At 36.2% G+C, this 23,188-nt stretch overlaps 3 protein-coding genes and 1 long non-coding RNA gene across 6 annotated transcripts; 3 read left to right on the top strand and 1 right to left on the bottom strand.

Annotated features, from left to right (window-relative positions):
• Window positions 1–4,367: 4,367 nt before the first annotated feature.
• LOC147562793 (protein TIFY 9-like) lies at window positions 4,368–6,939 on the top strand. Of its 2 annotated transcripts, XM_086673004.1 has the most exons (6): window positions 4,368–4,766; window positions 4,880–5,115; window positions 5,218–5,359; window positions 5,466–5,526; window positions 6,583–6,669; window positions 6,706–6,939. In XM_086673004.1, the coding sequence occupies exons 1-5, from the start codon at window positions 4,682–4,684 to the stop codon at window positions 6,647–6,649; spliced, it is 591 nt and encodes a 196-aa protein (XP_086529130.1). In that variant the 5' UTR covers window positions 4,368–4,681; the 3' UTR covers window positions 6,650–6,669; window positions 6,706–6,939. The 2 variants fall into 2 exon arrangements, with proteins under 2 accessions (XP_086529130.1, XP_086529122.1); XM_086672996.1 differs by having other exon boundaries at window positions 6,583–6,939.
• A 759-nt stretch (window positions 6,940–7,698) lies between these two features.
• Window positions 7,699–12,125, bottom strand: LOC147562792 (uncharacterized). Of its 2 annotated transcripts, XM_086672982.1 has the most exons (3): window positions 10,645–11,942; window positions 8,487–8,581; window positions 7,699–8,398 (listed from the first exon to the last, which is right to left on the bottom strand). In XM_086672982.1, exon 1 carries the CDS (start codon window positions 11,877–11,879, stop codon window positions 10,755–10,757), a length of 1,125 nt encoding a protein of 374 aa, XP_086529108.1. In that variant the 5' UTR covers window positions 11,880–11,942; the 3' UTR covers window positions 7,699–8,398; window positions 8,487–8,581; window positions 10,645–10,754. The 2 variants fall into 2 exon arrangements, with proteins under 2 accessions (XP_086529108.1, XP_086529097.1); XM_086672971.1 differs by lacking the exon at window positions 8,487–8,581 and having other exon boundaries at window positions 10,645–12,125.
• A 1,078-nt stretch (window positions 12,126–13,203) lies between these two features.
• Window positions 13,204–20,574, top strand: LOC147562791 (uncharacterized). Its single transcript, XR_015239670.1, has 3 exons — window positions 13,204–13,331; window positions 20,122–20,214; window positions 20,475–20,574. It is a non-coding gene; the product is annotated as an uncharacterized LOC147562791 (long non-coding RNA).
• A 234-nt stretch (window positions 20,575–20,808) lies between these two features.
• LOC147562790 (uncharacterized) lies at window positions 20,809–22,189 on the top strand. The gene is made up of 3 exons (XM_086653718.1): window positions 20,809–20,858; window positions 21,697–21,773; window positions 21,872–22,189. Exons 1-3 carry the CDS (start codon window positions 20,837–20,839, stop codon window positions 22,187–22,189), a joined length of 417 nt encoding a protein of 138 aa, XP_086509844.1. The 5' UTR covers window positions 20,809–20,836.
• The last annotated feature ends 999 nt before the right edge of the window (window positions 22,190–23,188 follow it).

The raw sequence follows: 23,188 nt of genomic DNA, 5'->3' as shown, positions 1-23,188 counted from the left end.
CATCTCTCCCTTTCCTCTATCTTCTCTCTTTTTCCTCTATCTTCTCTCTCATTCTTCTATTTCCTCTATCTTTTCTCTTTTTTTTTCAAAGTTCTGGCAAAGGGGAACCCCTTCGCAGGAACCCTCGTCTTGTAGAACCAGGCGAAGCCCGCCTGGCAAAGGGTGCTGATGCAGGCGCATAACATGTGGGCCCACGTCCACGCGTGCCCACATCCTATTCGACCATAATAGTAGTCCTAGTTAGTATAGGATTAGGAAGTTACTTTAATTTGATATTTCTTTATTTTGAAGTTTCTATGTTTTGAGTATTTTATATTTTAGGAATCCTAGTTTGAGTCTATTTAGGAAAGTTTGTTATCCTATAAAAGGAGGTCTAGTCTATTTTGTTATTCAGATTGAAGAGAAAAACCATTGAAGTTAATTAAGTTTTAGTTTATTTATCGTTTTCTTTACAGTTCTTCGTTTATTTTATTGTTCTTATTTTAATTCCGCTGCGTCTACATCAAGACAGCTGATGTAGATTGTTGCGGAAGCGTAAAAGTAATGGAATCCACCATTATAACAATGACAAAATACGTAAATAAACTGATAAAGTAAAGAACAAAACGATAAACCTGATTAATAATAAACTCGATTGATAATATTCTCTGATCTGAATAACAAGGACATACCTGACTTCCTTTTATAGGAACTTAGAAACTTCTAGATAGACTCAAATTAGGATTCCTAAATATCAAAGATACTCAAACATAGAAACTTCTAAACCTAGACTTAGTAGGAAATACTAAAACATGGAAATTCCTAAACTCTAACCCTAATGGGCTCGCCCATGAGGCCCTCTAACTAGTTCGGCCGTGAGGCCCATCTTGATGGTCTCCATCATACTCCCCGACCGAGAACGAACTTGCCCTCAAGTGAGACTCAACAATGCAATCCTTAATTCCCACTTCGAGCGAACGGTGCATTGGGGTTGAAGGACACCCACTTGGACGAAATCACTAGCTTCAATCTCATAGTGTAAAGAATCTTGCAAAAATAAATGTAGGAAAGAAACTTCCAACAAATTGCAACATCTCCCGTCATCTTTTAATTTGATGAAGAAGACAATAAACACCACATAATACTTTATGGAAAAATCAACCTTGAATTTCTTCACTTGAACGATCTTCCCACGTTCATCTTCGTGTTGCTTATAAACCAAACTCGAATATGGCTTAATCAAATCTAAATTAGAATGAACTGACCTTTCCAAGCTAAAAGAGGATAATTCACTTTCTTCTTCTTTTTCCTCCGTCATTGAGAAAATTTTATTCTTTTTGTCAAGAACTTCTTCTTCAATACCATCGAACACGGTGACCGAAATAACATTCGAGAACTGTCTACTGGATTCAATCTTTGTCTCCACATATGAAAAATATTCATCTAAAGGAAGAAAAACATACCTAAAGATGTTTTTCAATGTAGTCCAATCGTCGACGAATTTTTTCCCTTGATTAATGAGTCTCCATTGCATTGCATTGAACTTTTCATAGACTCTTTTAGACAATGTTGTTCGATGACAAAAACCTTATCTTCGTCATGGACTTCTTGGTTTATAAACCAATCCTCCATCTGTTGAATCCAAAAATCTATATGATATTGATAATCAAACATAGGAATTTTGGAATCGACATTAATTTTGTTTTGATCTTTTCGATCAACATAGAGTTGTTGTGCATCTCTAAAAGGATCCCAACCTAAACGCGGAAGATTATTCCAACATTCAAGATGAGAAGTATTTCAAAAATTATCTGTTCTCAGATTCTTAAAGCTCTGAATACCAGTTGATGTAGATTGTTGCGGAAGCGTAAAAGTAATGGAATCCACCATTATAACAATGACAAAATAAGTAAATAAACTGATAAAATACGTAAATAAACTGATAAAGTAAAGAACAAAACGATAAACCTGATTAATAATAAACTCGATTGATAATATTCTCTGATCTGAATAACAAGGACAGACCTGACTTCCTTTTATAGGAACTTAGAAACTTCTAAATAGACTCAAATTAGGATTCCTAAATATCAAAGATACTCAAACATAGAAACTTCTAAACCTAGACTTAGTAGGAAATACTAAAACATGGAAATTCCTAAACTCTAACCCTAATGGGCTCGCCCATGAGGCCCTCTAACTAGTTCGGCCGTGAGGCCCATCTTGATGGTCTCCATCATCTTTCTTGTGTTCATTGAATTGCTTGTTTGGATAAGGTTTGTTTGGATTTTGAAGTGGTACCTAACATCTTTTCGATCCCGACTCGTTAGTATTTGCCTGACGATATCTGGTTGTTAACTAGAATAATTTTAGACCCTAATTTTATTAAACATTTTTATACAACTGATTACAAAAATTATATACTAAGTGAAAATGAATTCTTGAATTGTAAGGCGAAATTAAGTCAGAATCACTAAACATTCTAAATTGAACCAATTTTGGGTCAACCCTTTAGTAATTTTGGATACAACATTAGACAAAATGGCTTACTAATAAAGTGGTCAGTGCCTCATTGTCTCACTGTGAAAAGAAACACGATTTCTTTCTTGTGTTCATTGAATTGCTTGTGGGTGAAGGTCTCCCATGAGTAAATCTTCTCCTCCAACACCATGGAAACCTGAAAGTGTATGAAAATTGGAAACCAATTTTTGCTAACTATCTGTCTGAGTCTGCTCTGTAATAGACATAGAATTTTCCATCGTCTGACGAGGATGACTCGTGATAGAGTAAGCCCTCCCTTTATTCCTACCCCAAACACACGTTGATTATTGACACTTCTCATTTGAAAAAAAAATAAAACCCACGTTTGAAATGTTGAAGAAGTGTAGTGGACGGATGACCACAAGCCAGAAGGACTGCAAACACTAGTAGTGTAGGCAGGCTGTTGATTATTGACCAAATTAACCAACTCATGGAATTTGAATTTTCTAAACCAAACTTCAAGTATTGATTTGCTATTTCCCTAACTTACTTGTTTGGAGGGTTCTTTCACAAATTATTATAGTAAGTATATTTACAGCAATGCGATCATGATGTTGATGGGTCTTCCCTTCAACCGAAATACCTAGCCGTTATGAATCAGGACTGTAGTAGTCTTCCCCTGCGATAGGGAATGTTTTTGCTCACCATCACGTACTCACGTTCTATATTGGAAACAAGTTTTGGTTTGAGAGACTTTGACATTGACCTTGCTTTAATTGTAATATTAAAACTACATCCCCATATGTTTAAACAAATGATATAGACTCTCAATAGTGTAATTGTTGCTAAAAGATTCGTTAAATTTCGTGTGCGCCATTTGCATATGCGCCCTTAGACAAGAATCAAATTTGTTCATCAAAAGATCTCGTATGATAAGATAATAAAAAATAACACGTTTTTATTTTCCATAAACAGGTACTCCATAAAGCATACAAGAAAGAGGGAAACTATAAGTCCCAATCCTAAGCAAATATATGTCCACCTCACCTCATTTATGTTGTTTTTTTCCTTCTTGTATCAACCCCTAAACATGCATAATTCGTGACAATGAATTTATCTACTTATGATAGACATATATCTACTTCATCCAAAAGGTTAGAGATTTCGTAACTAACTTCTCCAACCCAATTCTCAATCAGCAGATTCTTTTCCTCATCCATCTTATTAGATCAACAGGTCCCAAGTGATTTTACTCTATCATTCCAATTTATAGCGATGGATCTCACTGATAGTGAATTAGGCACGTGCTTTGGGAATATTCTTTTAATTTGGGGTATACATATTTTGGTCATTCACGTTTGCTCCTAATAGACTTTTAGAGGGCAAGCGTAATTTTGATTTAAAGAAATCAACATGTTAACTTGTTTACTCCCTGTCTTCATCAATGTTGAATCAAATATTGACCAGCTTTGATCAAGTCAAGAAATCAAAAAATTGACTAGAATAAGAGAGAAACAATCCTCGTGAAAGTAACAAGAGAAGTGCATCCGGAAAAACACTGTCACCTGAATCCTGACATGAGGAGTCCGTCTGAGTTTCTTAGGCACTTTGAACCCTGTTGTGGTTTAGAAGCAAACAAGGAAGAAAGACTAGACCAACTTTGGTAGGAGCATTGCTACCTGTTTCAGGACAATAACGAAGGTATGCGAAAATTAGCTCGACACCTTGAACCCCGTAGTGCTTTGAAACACGATAAGGTGAATCTGAATCAAAATTTACCCAACCTGAACCTCCACTTAAGAATGACCGAGAAGACCGTTTTTTGATATCATCAATCAACATTTCCGCTAGTGTTTCACAATAATAACTAATCGCAAATCTTTCGGACTTTTAGAATCCTCCTCATGGATTAAAAGTGAATAGGTTCTTAAGCCACCGCTCCCATATATTCTTCACAGACTCTACATGGGAGTCACTGGGTTTCCTTTTTTTTCTCTCTCTTTAATTTCTAGGGCTCCATGTTAAATGCCTACTTGTAGGTCGTAGTCGTCTCCTGTGTTTGTCTCTCCCTCGTCTCCTTTTAGTAGTTAGTACTCCATTTATTAACAGAAAACCTAAAGCATCTCTTGTTATAAATTCTCACCGCTGGAGTCCTCTTTCCCCTCCCTCTCTTAAAAACCAAAACAACTTCGGAAAACACGGTATAGTACTAGGTATATAAGTTATGTCTAGAGTTCCAGTAGAGCTCGATTTCTTAGGAGTGAATCCCAAACAAAACTCATCATCATCTAAACCAACAACATTTCTAGGTATATATATATATGTTGTAAGATTCATTCATTTCTCTCTCTCTCTCTCTCTGTATATAATACTATATATTTTACTAGTTGATTATATATTCTGATGAATTTGAATATTACAGGCATGCCAAACGACATTTGCAAAATCAATCCACATATATTGAAAACTGTTATCAGTTCCCAAACAAAATCACTCAATCAGGAAGAGGATTGGGAACCAGAGACAGAGGCAGAGGCAGAGGCAGAGGCAGAGGAGGATAATCAAATTTCCTCCTCTTTATTACCTGCAATAACTAAATCTCCATTAACAATTTTCTACAACGGAACCGTCTCTGTTTTTCATCTTCCTACCCATAAGGTTATTATTATCGTGTTTCAATTTCACCTCTTTTCTTGGAATTAATTAATTTCAAACTTTTATTTAGTATACTAGTACTAGTTAATAATTTTTTGGGTTTAGGCCGCAGAGATCCTTATGAATCTTGCAGAAAATGAAAGCAAAGCCACTAATCCTATTAAATCAGCAGCTGTATCAAAACCCACAATGTATTCATCTTCCGTGGTTGACGAACATAAATTATTGATTGAAAGACTTAATGGAGGTCAGTTACTAGTACTATGAATTATGATCAAAGCAGGCAAAATTTAATACTACTACTACTAAACCACAAATATCAATACTTGTTTTATTTATTTATTTTATGCTAGACGATCTGCCCATTGCTAGAAAAAAATCCTTGCTCAGATTTCTTGAGAAACGAAAGGAGAGGTAAGTTATTTACTTTTATTATTTTTCTCATTTTTAATTTGGAAAATATTTCTTAATTTCCACTTATTAACATTAGAGATACTGATAAGGAAGATTTTCTCGTAAAATTTAAAACATTGAAAGAGAACATTAATAAATAGTCTAACCCCCATTGCAACATCATGTTATTTACATATCAACAAGTAAATAACATTCTCTTTTTTAGTTTTGCTCTACATAGTTCAACAAAAAAAAAAAAAAAGTTTTGCTCTACATAAAATATTTTGAGTTTTTAATACACCCTCCTTACCTAATTCGACTAGTAGTTAATACCAAACACTTGCCCTTTGAGAAACATGAACTAATCCATTAAAGATAGACCACTTCCAAGGTGAACCGTAGGTTTTGACGGCAGACTTGGAAAAGCAGTCAATTTGGGCTTTGGTACATTTTAAAAGACATTTTAAAATTTGCAAAAGTTGAGTCATTGGCAAAGCCATGTATTTTGGTACATGACTTTCTATAAAAGTCCATATACTTTCTATTGTCAATAAAAATGTAAATAGACACAGAGTATATGAATGTCAACACTAATTGTAGAAGTTAGCTATGTGAATCTTAACTAGTGTTCTAACTTGTCAATTCACGTTGGTCCTGAATATCAACTGATCAACAAAACTTTCAACAAAGAAAAAAAAAACGGAATCAACAACGGGTAGCACCAATTTTCCCTTTATTAATCAATATTGTAATAATAATAATAATGTTGGCCATATTCCCTTTTTATAGGAGTATTTCTTAATGGAAATTTTGGGTTGGAAAATTGTGTAATTGAATATTGAGAGAGTCACACTATACATTGAATTACCAAGGTGTTGACTGTTTTAAGGTAGGCTGTGTTTGAAAAGTCAAATTCATAGCTTTAGTACATTTATTACTCCATAATGAATGGCTAAGCTCATCTTTCTTGTGTATTCAGTAAGTATTCCTAAAAATCGTGGAAAAATATTAGTCTTCAATGCTGGTTATCTTGAATTGATAATTTTAAATTTTCAGAGTTTGAAATGTTCTTTGCAGGACTAAATCCGTTTCACCCTACCTACGAATAAGTCTTGGATCTCCCCGTCAACCAGGAGAAGGATGATATCAATATATATATATATATATATATATATATATATATATATATATATATACATACTGTATTTCCCAAGTCCCTACTAATTTTATTGATTGGATTATAGATTAATTACATTAAAGTATAGTTTAGGAGTCAAGAGCCTATCAGCCATTAAGTTAGCCGTCTGGTCTTTTTGTTTTCTATGCTAGGAATGGATTTGGTATAAAATTCCTTTCTTGGAGTTTGGTTTGCTGTTTGTATTGGATATTTAATCAACTTTTCAAAAGAAGCAGATTATTATTTGGAGAGATTGACTTGGCTGAGCATTTTTGACCTGGTTTAGGATTATATATACTAGTTGAGTTGATTGATTAAGAGAAAAGTAGTAAGAAAGATAGGCAGCCAAACTAGATGCCGTCTTCAATGTTGGCTAATTAGTAAAACACGTGATTTAAGGTCTTAAAGTTGAAAAAAGTAGAAGATATAAGGAAAAAAAATATAACATTTTTTTGGGATCGAGAAGACAAAAATCAAACGATGAGCAAGAATTATGGATATTTCTGTATCTTCAAAAATCTTCCAAGTATCTTGGAATATATTCGTCACATTATTAAGTATTATTCAATCCTCCTTGTTCTACTAAAACCGGCCTGAGCCCTCAATCTGCCTGCTCTCTGCAACTAAACTTCAATACAAGTAGAAAAGGAAATACTTATGAAAAGCTTCCCCTTTTCTTTCTCTCTTTCTGATGTCTTCAGTTAAAAATTTATAACAACACGAAAAAAGACACTGCTATATGTCTGTGGCTCTTATTGGCTGCTGGTAGTACGATATTGTACATGCCAAGAAAAGACTACTAGTCTACTACTACTACTACCCATATTCATCAGAAACCCTCTCAATCCATGGCTTCTGCTGATGAAAAGATATTTATATTACTGTTAAAAACAGGGACTCAGGGTGGTATGATCATGTATTTTACTAGTACAAAATCCCCAAACAACAAGAAGAATATTTACTACTCCATAATACATAACTGTAATAATGGATTTGGAGAGGGGAACAACTGCACAGAGGAGGGAGAGTAATTCTTATATCATCACTCATGAAGTATTTTTAACTTAAAATATTTATGATCTTCATCTACCTAGTAGTCTGTAATCTTAATAGCAGTATTTGGAGTAACTGTTATACGTAGTCGATACATGCCTGAAGATGATGGGTCAAGTACTCCTAGTGCAAATGAAGAACCTAGCTACTAGTAGTACAGGAGGAGGATCAATCACCTGCTCCAAAGATATACTAGTAATTCATCAACAAAATGTTGTTGATCATGACAAATGCTGGTTCAAATTGAGTCTAGGCATGAATCCATCATCGCCCTCTTCGGCCTGCTGGATCTCATTTAGAGCTCGAGATGAATTAACCACCACCAGCTGGGTTGAATGCAACAAGAACAGCATCTGGGTTATTATCACAAACAGGTAGTGAATTATTAGTCAAAGAACTCAATCGTCTTCCTCCTCATCTGTACTTATAGCTGATTGAATGATTGGAGGGGGGCAATCTCATCATCTGCCAGGTCTAATTTACATATTAGTCCAACAATCTTATTAGCTGCTTCATCTTCTTGGATGGTGAATGCCCACTGATTCATATTTTTCCACATCCTTCCAAAACCCAAACATGGATATTGCTCGTCCTAGTTCCAAGACGTCCATTATGATGACGAGACTTGGCGATGCAAGACTGCATCCTGGTATTTGGTTTAGTCTTCAAGCATCACAAAATCAGTCAGTACAAATCATTAAAATTAAACTAAATACCAACTAAAACATGAACCTAAGAATCAACTACTTACCTTCTCACCCCCCCCTACCTCCCTTTCTTTATTTCCTTCTTTTGTACTCCTATGTGGTTTTCCTTTTATGGACAAATTTACTGTGAACAAACAATCTGTTTCTTTCGATAAGTTTGTGCACTAAAAACTAGTTGTCAATAATAATTGTGTTTCGTTCTATGTCTTTTCATACTGTGTAGAGACAAGAGTACGCCCGTTAGGAGTGTTCGTTGGTTCGGTATCCGGTATTTTGGTATCATCTGTCACCAAACCGCTCATGGTTAGGTTAGTGATTTCTCAGCCTGTTCCCAAACCGCTCATGGTTTGGTTCGGTTACCAACCAAACCATCAATAAGCGGTTTGGATACTACTGGATACCAAACCATCCATAGAAACAGTTTGTTCTCCATGAAAACCGACGAATGGAGTTACTTTCTTCATACATTGACGTACAAAATCAAGACAACACTCCTTAAAAACCTGAAGAAACAATCAAACTAACATAATACGTTGAAAAACATTTTAAACATTTAAGACATGTGCAAGCTACTGACTGAAACATTATATAGTAGCTACTAGCTACTAACAGTAATGATACATCGTTTTAATCTAATACTAGCTAGTAACATTAGTGATACATCATTAATGTGTAGCTACCGCTCATGGTTTGGTTAGTGATTTCTCAAACTGTTACCAAACCGCTCATGGTTTGGTTCCATTACCAACCAAACCGTCAATGAGCGGTTTGGATACTACTGGATACCAAACCATCCATAGAAACAGTTTGTTCTCCATGAAAACCGACGAATCGAGTTACTTTTTTCATACATTGACGTACAAAATCAAGACAACACTCCTTAAGAACCTGAAGAAACAATCAAACTAACATAATACGTCGAAAAACATTTTAACATTTAAGACATGTGCAAGCCATCGACCGAAACATTATATAGTAGCTACTAGCTGGTAACAGTAATGATACATCGTTTTAATCTAATACTAGCTAGTAACATTATATTGTAGTAGTGTTGTTGTTTTGTATGGGTAGTAGTTACTCTTGTTTCTGGCAAAAATTTGATGAAAGATATGTATTTGTATGAAATTATAAAGATATGATATATATATTTAGAAAAATTTATGTATATATATTAATTGAATTTGACTGGTTGGGTTTGGTTTTAATGGTTCCTAAAAAGTTACATCCACTTACCGAACCAAACCAGTTGGTTTTTGAAAACCTACAACCGTACCAAACCACTCGTTGTTTGGTTTGATTGGTTTGGTCGATTTCTGCACACCCCCTAACGCCCGTTAGATTGTTGATAAGTACTTGGCTAACAAAATGAAATTGAGTAGCGAATTTGAGGTATGTTACCCTTATAAATTAAGTGGTCGGTACGAAGTAGCCCTCTTGCTATTTGATTTTTGAAACATACTTCAATTTACATATTTCATTTTTTATTTTATAGATAAGCAAATCACATGACATTGATGCAAGAAAAAAGAGAAATTTTATTTTAGACAGTTTGAACTCGAAAAGGGAAGACTACCCTATAACATCAAACAACAAATATACATGCTATAAATTAGAGGATGGTAGGTGTTACTGAACATGAAAGAAACATGACAACTTGCCTAAAACAAATTCTAGCAAGGTTTCAATATATGTAGTTGGTGGGAATACAATTTATGAATGTCTTCTTGTGACCTTAATTGCATTGTAGTTAATAGTAGTACGATGCAATTAGATAACCAAAAAATGTTCGAATTCATTGATCGCTGATGCAGTTTCAAATGAACTAGTAAGCAACTACAAACATATTAAGGTTTAAAATCGAAATTTTGGTTGAAGATTAGATTTGAAATGAAACAGCAAAAGACAAACAGAACAGCATATTATATATGTGGATGATGAATATATATATATATATATGATCATGTCAGAAATAAAACACAACTTTGTATATGAGAAGAATCATTTAATCTCGATTAATCTTTTACATCTAGTCTAGTGTTATTATGTCCTTCAGAACTATAAACAACAAGTATTGAGTACTAGGGATCTATCTATCTTAGTGGGAGGAGGGAGGATATTGCATTAGATGATCTCAACTTTGTGTGTGGAAGAAAAGAAAAAAATGCTCAACTGAAATTGAAATTAGAAAGAGAAAGAACTAACCGTTCATTCATTCATCAACAGCCAACAGGTACAAAAAAGGCAAGTATAAAGGCTAGTGTTACATTTTTCTCCTAATGAATGAATCCCCTCCTCAGCTCAGTGCCTCGTTGTCAGGAGAAACCCCTTCTGAGCTTTTCAATGGCAGAATACATTTTCCTTCTTGAACCAACAGCATTAACACCCATATCCTTAAGGTCTTCTAATGTCAACAATGGCAGAACTTCTTCATCTACTTGATGTATCCCAAAAACATGTGCATATTGACCTAACCCTAATCCATTCAGCCACATCCTCACACCATCTTCAAGATATGATCTGGTGGCTTCATTATCAGATGATGGCATTGGCTCCCCCGCATCGAACTCCACACCGTCATCGTCTTCTCTACATTCAGCAGAAACCCCCCTAGTCCTAGTCCTAGTCCTAGTCCTAGTCCTAGCCCTAGCCCTAGTAGTAATTTGTTTTCTCTTTTGCCCACCAATAAAAGCCCCTTCTACTCTATTGGTATTCTGACGTAAATCAAGATTAGGGTTTTCAGGTAGGAGGAGGTGTTCTTCTTCTTCTTCTTCTTTGTCTGAGTCTGAACCACCACCACCACCACGACCACCTTCAGGATCGAAAGGGTCTTCTTCTTCCCTTAATCCTTCTTCATCCCCATCGTCTCCTCCGACACTAAATTTCTCATCATCTTCGTCTATTCTGGAAACCCCCCAATTGGAATGAAGTTTCTTTAACCCTAAACCAGTTCCTCCTCCTCCTCTTTTGGGCTTATTTGATTTCTTGTTACTAGCATCACCAGAAGAAGTGATTTTATGATTATTGGTTTGTTGGAAGATGTTGTCGTGGGAGGTGTTGTTGTTGGTTAAATTGGTTAAAGGTCTGGTCTTGGAAGATTTGGGATCTTTGAGAAAGTGAGAAGGGTGACGATACTTGAATCCTCCTTGATTCCACAAGTGTTTGTTGTTGTTATTGTTACGTTGGTGGTGGTGGTGGTGGTGGTGGTGGTGGGGAAGAAGATAAGAAGAATCGTAAGAGGAGAGTGTAGCTGCTGGTTGGTCACCGATGTCACCTAATCGAACACTCGGTCGACGTTGTCTTTTGGAGGTAGATGGGGGGCCCTGCTGCTGCTGCTGCTGATTCTCAAACGGAGTAGGTCCTACTATGACCGGTCCTCCTCCTCCATTAATGGAACCCCCTCCTACTCCTCCTTCATTAGCTTCCTGCAACTCTGCCATTTCCTACCTTCCTATTTCCTACTTCCTAGAGAGTGTGTGTGTGATTGTGTCTGGTCTGGCTCTGGTCTTGACTCTTGCGGTGTGTTAGCTAATAAGTAAATGGGAGAGAGATGGGTTTCAACTTTGAAGTGATTAAAATGTGATAAGAATCTCATCAAAAAAAAAAAAAAAATGTGATAAGAGTAATACTCCTTAAATATATGCATATGCTGCTGTGATTTCAAAATAATTGTGCTTCTTATATTCAATAGATAATGTAAAATGTGGTACACTTTCAACAAAAAAATAAAATAAAATGTGGTACTGATAGATATAGTCATATTGTTGTCATTTAAAAAAAAAAAGTGGTATTTACTATTTAAGAGACAAGGTGTCATAGATGGTGGCTCAAGCGAAAAACATTTTATTTCCCACCACCCCATGATCTCATTCAACATGAAAACATTCTAGTATTGCTATAGTTGATGATTTATCTTCAAAATTTGCCCTCTTCTATAATTCTATTTCTTTGTCTTAGATTGTTTGTTTGTTGTAAACTGGTCTAGATTACCTGTCTGCTCCAAACATACAACTAGGCTGCTGAGTGGAGTGGAGTGGGCATGGGCAGCAGTCTGCGAAATGGCTTAAAATTTTACTACTAGTATTATTGTTCTTTACTTTGATAAGTGTACAAGTTTTTCACGTCCATGTCACAAGCAAGGGAGAAAAAGAGATTGATTTCTGTTGATGAAAATTATTCCCAACAACACCAGCTGTTTGGTTCATCTCCTCCATCTGTTGATCGATCCATCCTCTCCACTCCATTCCAAAACCCTCTCAACTACAAACTCATCATCTCCCCTTTTATACAAAACAAAACAAAAAAGAAAAATGGGATTCAACAACAAATGTCATTCGTTTCTCATTTTTCTTCTTCAGATTAATAAGACAACTCTCAATAAATCTGAATCTTCTTCACTTTCTCACGTACGCTCGTACCAGTAGTAGATGCAAAATTACAAAAAAAAATGATCGGCATTGTAACAACTACTTTTTCAGACGACGTCTCTAAACCACCTTACTAGAAGAACAAAGGCTCAGGATCTTTTTATTTTCCTATACCGGCCGGCCGGCTGGCTGGAGGAATCGTTTTTGAGAATGGCAGCAGCAGGTACAGCAGGGCATTCGAGTTTTGTCAATGTGCAGCAGGGGGACAACAACAACAGTAGCAACTATTTCCTTCTTGACTCCTCAAATGCAACTACTTTGAACAACTTGACTCAGCTGGTTTCACCGACTCAGACAACGACTCGGGGGAAGCGGACGCCGAGGCAGAGGCGAGTTAGCATGAATTCATTCACTTTTCATGCTGCACCATCATGGTCGTCATCTTCCAACTGCTCAGACGTGCCATTATCACTCGATCCCAGTAGGACGCCCGTGCAAAATGTTCTACTCCCACTTGGTCGATGTGTAAGTTTCTCATCATACTACTCTTCAATTCTAATATTGTTATTATAGAGAATGCTTTTCTTAAATAAGTTTTTTTTTTCTTCATAATTTTCTTTATCTTATTATGTCATAGTTCTGGTTAAATTGGTATTGATTTTATTTTCTACTTCTTTGGTTAATTAGTAATTATATGCAGTAGTTCTATTCATTTTCTTAATTACTACTTATAAAAGTTAACAAGGATAGATAGATAGTTTCGTGCAAAAAGCCTCTGCAACTAAACCACTATTCCGGAATTCACTTTTCATATCAAACTACGACTGGTCTTCTCTCCCAGAGCCGCTGGCGTAGAGCATATGAGGTCTAAAGTACTCCTCTGCTCTGGCAGGTTGTTCGACGAATTGTTGTTTTAATCAAAAGCCCTTCATGTATCTACTTTCTTGTTCATGGGTATATAGATAGATCATAGATGGATAGTTTTACTTTCATCCACAGCCAAGCTTTTGACCTCTTATTCTTCACTTTGGGTGTTAAGTTCTTACTACTTAAAAACTCAAAATGTCGATTTTGATATTTACCTAATAATATGTATATTTAGTTATTTATTGCGTTCAAATCTAAGTTAAACTTGCAGCCTTTGTGTCGTAGCCGATGGGGTTATCGATTCTTTCCAATGAAGTTGGGATGCCTTGTAGTGGCCTCTTACTAAAGAGTGATCAATTTGATGTAGTAATCAATTTGATGTAGTAATCAATTTGGAGGCAATCTTGATACCAAATTTGAGTTTCTTTACTACTAAGATTTAATTTGGGTTTGGATGTCTCTAAAAGTCCTAATACGACAATAACAAGTTTATTTATAAATCTATGACAATTAAAACTGTGGAAACTAGGGTTTCTGAGGAAGAGAATAAAGAAGAGATTAGGGCAAATGTGTTTATATATGGTCAACATGTCCAGTCCTAACTTCTCAGTCAAACGGGCCAAGCCCAGCTCCAGCAGACCAAGTCAACAAGTCAAGACTATCTTCCACTGTGTCTAAAGGCATCCTAAAATGAAAACAAGAAAGTTAGTTGTATAACAAACTTTATTGTTTTTCAGTTTTTTCTGTTTTTCAGTTTTCAGTTATTAAAACTGTTTTCTCTCTTGTCTCTTCTTCTTCTATATAAGATGATTGTAAACCTAGAGAGAAAGTATTGAAATAAAATAGAGTTTTAGAGAAACTTACATGGTATCAGTTAGGTTATAAGATCCATTGCTAGGTTTTCCTTCTCTTTAGCTCAAGAACAATCACCACAAATCTCGCAACAATTCAGCATACAACAAAGTTGCGATCAAAATTCATGTAAAATGGATCAATATTCAAGCAAAATAGATCAAAATTTAGTAAAACAGATCAAAATCAAGCATTAAAATTCAATATTCAACAGTGATAAGTGATCAAGAATCACTTACTGTTTTTTCGAGCACATCTCCAACATTCTCCTGGTTCTTTACTCATTTCTTCTTTTCAAATCCATGGCTTCTCAACTTCAAGGTAATCTTCCTCCTCTTTCATCTGTCACCAACTTTATAACTGAAAAATTAGATGACAGTAATTTTTTGATGTGGAAAGACCAAGTGGAAACTCTGCTTGGCACTTATGAACTATTAGGGTTTGTCAATGGTACTATAGAAGAACCCCCCCCCCCCCCCCCGACTTTAGTTCATTCATGGTGTAGAACAAATAAACCCAAATTTTCAACTTTAGTTCATTCATGGTGTATTTATAAATCTATGACAATTAAAACTGTGGAAACTAGGGTTTCTGAGGAAGAGAATAAAGAAGAGATTAGGGCAAATGTGTTTATATATGGTCAACATGTCCAGTCCTAACTTCTCAGTCAAACGGGCCAAGCCCAGCTCCAGCAGACCAAGTCAACAAGTCAAGACTATCTTCCACTGTGTCTAAAGGCATCCTTAAATGAAAACAAGAAAGTTAGTTGTATAACAAACTTTATTGTTTTTCAGTTTTTTCTGTTTTTCAGTTTTCAGTTATTAAAACTGTTTTCTCTCTTGTCTCTTCTTCTTCTATATAAGATGATTGTAAACCTAGAGAGAAAGTATTGAAATAAAATAGAGTTTTAGAGAAACTTACATGGTATCAGTTAGGTTATAAGATCCATTGCTAGGTTTTCCTTCTCTTTAGCTCAAGAACAATCACCACAAATCTCGCAACAATTCAGCATACAACAAAGTTGCGATCAAAATTCATGTAAAATGGATCAATATTCAAGCAAAATAGATCAAAATTTAGTAAAACAGATCAAAATCAAGCATTAAAATTCAATATTCAACAGTGATAAGTGATCAAGAATCACTTACTGTTTTTTCGAGCACATCTCCAACATTCTCCTGGTTCTTTACTCATTTCTTCTTTTCAAATCCATGGCTTCTCAACTTCAAGGTAATCTTCCTCCTCTTTCATCTGTCACCAACTTTATAACTGAAAAATTAGATGACAGTAATTTTTTGATGTGGAAAGACCAAGTGGAAACTCTGCTTGGCACTTATGAACTATTAGGGTTTGTCAATGGTACTATAGAAGAACCCCCCCCCCCCCCCCCGACTTTAGTTCATTCATGGTGTAGAACAAATAAACCCAAATTTTCAACTTTGGAGATCAAAAGAGGGTTTTGTAAGATCTTATCTCAAAAGTACTCTATCAAAGGATGTTTATTATGACACATATGGTTTAAAAACAGCTAAGGAGATATGAGATTACCTTGATCTTACCAATAATGAGGGTCTTGAATAAAAAAAAGACCAACTCAGAAGGAAGTTGCAAACAATTAAGAAAGAAAATGCAACAATTGCTGAATACCTTAGAGAATTAAAACTCATTGCTGATTCTCTTACATCAGTACATGATAAAATCAGTGAGCCTGAGCTTGTCAGACTAGCAATTCATGGCTTAAACTCTGATTATGATCAGTTCATAATAGCTATAAGGGCAAATAATGAACAACTAACATTCGCTCATTTAAAGTCAAGGCTTATTCAACATGAACAATGGTTACTTCAAAAAGAGACTGATCAAGAAGCTTACTATGTTAAGAGACTTCATCCAAGACAACATATAAGACAGCCTAGTAAACCCTCACCATCTTATTACAAAAATCAGGCTTATGTTAGGAGACATGGGTCTCCTCCTAAAGAAAATTCTTCCATGAATAATCAGTTAAAAGGTCAAAAGGCTGAGGATTTTGATTTCTTTTCAGTCCCATGTGGCCTTTGTTAGAGATGGGGTCATACACCAGGTGTGTGCTATTTCAGATACAAGCCAAATAGGAATTATCTTAGTTATCATACTGAATCATACAATCCTCAAGATGATTTGGCAGAGTTGCATCATGATGAAAGTACAAAAATAAAATCCTATCCTTATGAAGAAGAGGGTATGCTAGAATGCAATAATGCTGTTTTACATCCTTATGCCAACAGTGATGATAATGATGAGTTTCAAGAATGTTATACTGTTGTACTTATCACATATAGATGATGAGGTATATTATGATTGTGAATCAGATCAGGAACATTGCTTTGTAACAACAAATTCTTTTATATCAACACACAAGGATAAGTCTTGGCTAGCTGATACAGGTGCTAGCAGTCATATGACTCACAGTGAGGACAATCTTACCCTAATTCAACCATACACAGGTTCTGATGCTGTTATGGTGGGTAGTGGTAAATTTGTATCCATTTTAGCACTGGTATGTCAAAACTTTCCACTTCAACTCATGATTTTGAGCTAAGTAAGGTGCTCTGTACATGTTCCTCATCTTAAAAGGAATTTGTTGTCAATTTCAAAGTTCACAAAAGATAATTCATATTCAGTGGAATTTCTTCCTTGGGGTTATAACATAAAGGATATAAATTCTAAACATATCCTAGCAGAAGGGCCTGTCAAGAACAATTTATATCCTATTGAAGTTCATAATGCTATGTTACAACACAAAACTAGTTCTGCTCATCTATCTCAAACAACATCTCATTATGATATATGACATGCAATATTGGGTCATTCTCATAGTGTTGTTATCAAACAACTTCATGAGGAAAATAAGATTGTACTATCCTCCACGATTAATAAAACTTTTTGTAAGTCTTGTGAATTGGGTAAAAGCAAGTGTCTACCATTTGCAGATTCAACTACTACTACAAATACTCCTCTATATTGGATACATTGTGACATTTGGGGACCAACCGCTGTCACTACTCCTAATGGAGCAAGGTATAGATGCTACGATCCTTTAACAAAGAGACTCTATATGTCTAAACATGTCATATTTGAAGAAGACAATTTTCCTTATGTCAACCTCACTTCTAGACAGTCTAGTGGTGATCAGCCAATGCAACCACATATTTCACTACCTTTACCTCCTATTGCTCATCTTCCAGACTGTCCAGCTGACTTAGGGACACCTAGTATGCATACTAGTACACCAGCTAATTCAGCATCAAGGCATTTGACTTCTAATGATGTGGGCATTGCTAGTGTTTCCATTAGTACACCAACAACATCATTAGTGTCATCTCATCCTCCACATGCTAGTCAAATCACCACAAGAGGTAGAAATGGCATTATCAAGAATAAACATCTACCCACTGACTTTGTGGCACATTTTTCATCCCCTCACACATTAGATGTTGTTTATCTATCTATCTTACACCTACCCTCTGAGCCAACAACTTATAAGGAGGCAGGTAAGCATATTGCTTGGGTTCAGGCCATGAATGAGGAGTATCAAGCTTTACTTGATAATCAAACATGGTCTTTGGTACCATATCACAACAAATTAAATGAATGTGCTTGGGTGCAAGTGGGTTTTCAAATTAAAGTAAAAGAGTGATGGCTCAATCGAGAGATATAAAGCCAGACTTGTAGCCAAGGGATTCCACCAACAAGAAGGAGTTGATTATGATGAGACATTCAGCCCAAATGTTAAAGCAAATACTATAAGGATGGTTCTTACTATAGCAATCACAAAGTCATGGCATATCAAACAACTTGATGTATCAAATGCTTTCTTGCATGGAATTTTGGATGAAGATGTTTATATGATTCAGCCACTTGGTTTTGTTAAACCAGGAACAGACAAGCTTGTTTGTCATCTTCACAAGGCTATTTATGGTATAAAACAGGCTCCAAGGGCATGGTTCAACAAGTTTGCCAATTTCCAACTGGCTTATGGATTTCAGAAAAACAAATCTGATCATTCAATGTTTATTTTTCATCAACCATCTACAACAATGGTACTGCTTTTATATGTTGATGACATCATTCTAACAGGAAATTCAGTTTCTCAGATGTCAACTCTTATCAAAGATTTAAGCAACAATTTCAAAATGAAAGATTTGAGTCCTTTATCTTATTTTCTGGGTATTGAGGTTTCTACTGATCTTAATAAGGGTCAACTTCTTCTTACATAGAACAAATATACATTGCAGTTACTTCATAGATCAAATTTGTTGGATTCAAAGCCATCTATTACCAGTTTCAAGTGGTAAAAGAGTTTCACTTACAGAGGGAGATGGTCTCTCCAATCCCACTGAGTATAGAAGCCTGGTTGGTGCTCTGTAATATCTTACTCTCACTCGACCAGATGTATCTTTTGCCGTCAATTATACATCTCAATTCATGCATAAACCAACAACAGTACACTTCGTTGTTGTTAAAAAAATATTACGATATCTGAAGGGTTCAATGGGGTCAGGAATCACATTATCTGCTGGTGATTTAACTACCCTAACAGCTTATTCAGGTTCAGATTGGGTTGGATGCCTTGACTCTAGAAAATCGACTGGGGGTTATTGCATTTTCTTGGGTTCCAGTCTTATCTCCTGGAGTTTGAAGAAACAAGCCACAGTGGCTAAGTCTTCAACAGAGGCTGAATACAAATCATTGTCTAAAACAGCTACAGAGTTAGTATGGTTGTCTTACCTTATGGATGAGCTTCGTTTTCATCTGACTCGACCTTTTCACCTATTCTGTGATAATATCAGTGCGAAATATCTCGCATCAAACCCTATCTTTCATGCACGAACAAAGCATATCGAAGTGGATTTTCATTATGTTCGTGATTTGATTTCCAACGGCTCAGTTATAGTAAATCACATCTCCACAACAGATCAACTGGCTGACATCTTTACTAAGGGTTTACCAGAGGATCTTTTTAAGAAATTTCGAGACAAACTGATGGTTTTTCGACTCTCATCACCATCTGTTTGAGGGGGGTTGTGGAAACTAGGGTTTCTGAGGAAGAGAATAAAGAAGAGATTAGGGCAAATGAGTTTATATATGGTCAACAAGTCCAGTCCTAGCTTCTCAGTCAAACGGGCCAAGTCCAGCTCCAGCAGACCAAGTCAACAAGTCAAGACTATCGTCCACTGTGTCTAAAGGAACCCTGAAATGAAAACAAGAAAGTTAGTTGTATAACAAACTTTATTATTTTTCAGTTTTCTGTTATTAAAACTGTTTTTTCCTTCTCTCTTGTCACTTCTTCTTCTATATAAGATGATTGTAAACCTAAAGAGAAAGTATTGAAATAAAATAGAGTTTTAGAGAAACTTACAAAAACCATTACTATTAATAATGTGATGTCATTCATTTTTATCTACTACTAAATTCTATAATCTTTCATAGATATATGATAGATTCATTTCTATTATTTCCACCTTTTGAGGTCTTCTGTCTATTGAAGTCCATTTTCATGTTCTATTTTAGCATGCCCCCGATTTGATTACTTTGGTCATATCATGTTGTGTAGGAAATTGAACCAAGGAGGCAATTGAGGTTTCTTCTCCAAAAGGAACTTCGGCACAGCGATGTCAGCACTCTTGGGAGGATAATACTCCCTAAGGTCTGGTTCAAGTATGAAGCTTTTATACTCTTCCAACTTTACTCTTGGATTCGTGTTGCTATGCTGTGAGTATCAGTTACCATGATTAATTGATTCAGTGGTGCACCTTTCGGTCGTGCTGCAACCCGAAAATTCGCCTGTCTTAATGTACACTTATGATATGAGATGCTGTTTAATTCGTTCGTTTTATTCGTCTCTTTTACTATTACGTACCTAATTGAGTTCTGGAAACTCACAAAAATGAAACTGCTGAATTTCAGAGACAAGCGGAACTACTCCTCCCTCCTCTTGATGTAAAGGAAGGGATTAATATGAGCATGGATGACATGAATCTTGATCATGTGTGGGATTTTAAGTTCAGGTTTGATTCGCTTGCTTCTTGTTTGGAACTGATCCGTAATAGATAGTCAAAGTTTAAGCTAGAATCTGATGCGTAAGGGCATTATTGCTGGCACACCTTCAAAATATTAATTAGCAGAATTTCAGAAGCTTCCCATATTCTCGTGGACCTATCTATGCTTGTAGCAAGCACAATAGTATTATGTTAAGCCCCCATTGATGAGAAGTTCTCTTACAGTAAGTAGCAATTAATTACAGGTTTTGGCCCAACAACAGTAGTCGAATGTACGTACTTGCAAACACTGGTGAGATCATCTCTTGCTACAACTTACACACTTTTTTTGTTGAGTTAATTCCTATATGGCCCCCTATTTTGTGACCAGCTTCAAATATGGCCCCCAAAATTCTGTAAATTTAAATATGGCCCCCTATTTTTAAGTTAATGTCCTAACTACCCTTCTTTTAAATCCTTTTTCAAAATTAAAAATATAAATAAAATCTTAATTCCACCTCATTTCCCTCTCCACCACACATCTCTCTCCATGTCAACTCTCTCTCTCTCCACATCACCTCTCTCTCTCCAACTCACCTTCATCTTCTCCGATTCCGCGACCTCCAAAAAAAAATAAATTTATTTTCTCTCATCTCTCTCTCTCGCTAAAAATTCGGCGAAGGGGGTTTCCCTTCGCCGGAGTTTTTAGAGAGAGAGAGAGAGAGATGAGAGAAATTTTTTTTTTTTTTTTGAGGTCGCCTGCCGGAAAATTTTCGGCCGGCGACTTCAATCGGAGAAGATGAAGGTGAGTTGGAGAGAGAGGGGTGAGTTGGAGAGAGAGAGAGAGAGGTGAGTTGGAAAGAGAGGTGATGTGGAGAGAGAGAGTTGACATGGAGAGAGATGTGTGGTGGAGAGGGAAATGAGGTGGATTAATGATTTGATTTTTATTTTTAATTTTGAAAAAGGATTTAAAGGAAGGGTAGTTAGGACAATTACATCAAAAAAGGGAGCCATATTTGAATTTACAGAATTTGGGGGACCATATTTGAAGCTGGTCACAAAGTAGGGGGCCATATAGGAATTAACTCTTTTTTGTTTATATAATGAACGGTGTAAATTATAAATAACGTCCTCGCCATAAAATTTGCCAGGTGGTTTTGTTAGGACACATGGGTTACGAGTTGGGGATTTTATGATGCTATATAAAGATGATCAAAGCGAGAGATATGTAATAGTTCCCCAATCTTGGATCTTCTTCTGGTTTATTTATAGTTTTCAGCTCATTCTGGTGATAAACTACTTTCTTCCTGTTTCATTACCATGCAGGTGATTCGTGCTAGAAAGGCTGTGGTTCAAAACTTGTATTATGAATATACAGTGGAGGGATTGATTGATGCTAATAATCAATCAATGATTCCAGATGATGATGAGGTAAACAAGTCAAGTAATATTGATAATGTAAATATCCCAATTAGGACGTTGGACGATATGGGCATCCCGCTGCCTATCTTATGGGAGAAGACAGTTCCTAGTGAGGTCGATGAATCAATGTCTGTCTACAATGAACTTGAACCACTGACTACAACTAGTAGCTTTGCTAATCTTGTGAACTTGTCTTTTGATGACATTTTCAACTACTACTGATACTCTATTATAACTGTAAATCAGGAGGAACAAAGTATATTATGGAGTAGTATATAATAAATGTAAGTAGTAGAACTTGGTAGGGTGTGTATGGATGTTAGATGCCTGCCCGTCTGTGATGTGAGGTTATATATATTTTGCTAAGGCCGTGGCTTTGGGGAATAAAAAAAATTCCCCGAGGAATAAAAATTTATTCAATAAATATTGATCACTAAGGGACATAGTTTTTTTAGTCCAAAAATTGACTTGATCGAACATTCCCCCCCCCCCCTCCCCTCTCTCTCTCTCTCTCTCTCTCTCCCTCTCTTATTCTTTCCATCTTCTTCTCTTAGTCCCTCTTTCCCGATTCCTCATTGTCTATCTCTTATATACTATCTCTCTCTATTGCTTTCACTATCTACGTCTCTCGATCTCTCAATGTTTTTCTCTCACTGTTTCTCAATCGATCTCTCATTGTTTCTCTCCCTCTCCCACACAGACACCGTTCTAACAAAGGGAAGTGTTCCCTTCGTCGGAACCTGACATCGAGGAAGGTTTTTGGCGAGACCCTCCTGCCTCCTCGAGGATTTCGTGGCCACAAAACGTTTTGTGGCCATGACCATTTCGTGGCTACAAAACGTTTCGTGGTCACGAACTCTGTGATTTCCACAGAGAGATCTATACACACCGAGAGAGAGACCGGAAGAAAAAGAGGTAACGACTGCGAGAGATATATAGGTAGTGGAGAGAGATATGTCTACAACGAAAGAAATAATGGGAGTGGTCTATGAAAGAGAAGATCTAGAGTGAGAACGACATAGAGATAGCCAGCGAGAGAGAGAGAGAGATAGAGATAGAGAGAAAACAAAAGCAACAAGAGAGAGAGAGAAAGAGAGAGGAGAAGAGATGAAAGAGAAGAGAAGAGGTGGCAATGGTGGTCGGAATGATGGTGGCCGAAATGGTGGTGGTGTGAAGTTGTGGTGGTGAAGATGATAAAGAAGATGAAGATTAGGGGGCAAT

Source organism: Eschscholzia californica, unplaced genomic scaffold (genome assembly GCF_041429995.1).
Source record: "Eschscholzia californica isolate CP2 unplaced genomic scaffold, dmEscCali1.0.p SCAF_1, whole genome shotgun sequence".
In the NCBI taxonomy this organism is placed as follows: Eukaryota; Viridiplantae; Streptophyta; class Magnoliopsida; order Ranunculales; family Papaveraceae; genus Eschscholzia; species Eschscholzia californica.
This window is presented reverse-complemented; position numbering and strand designations above follow the sequence as displayed.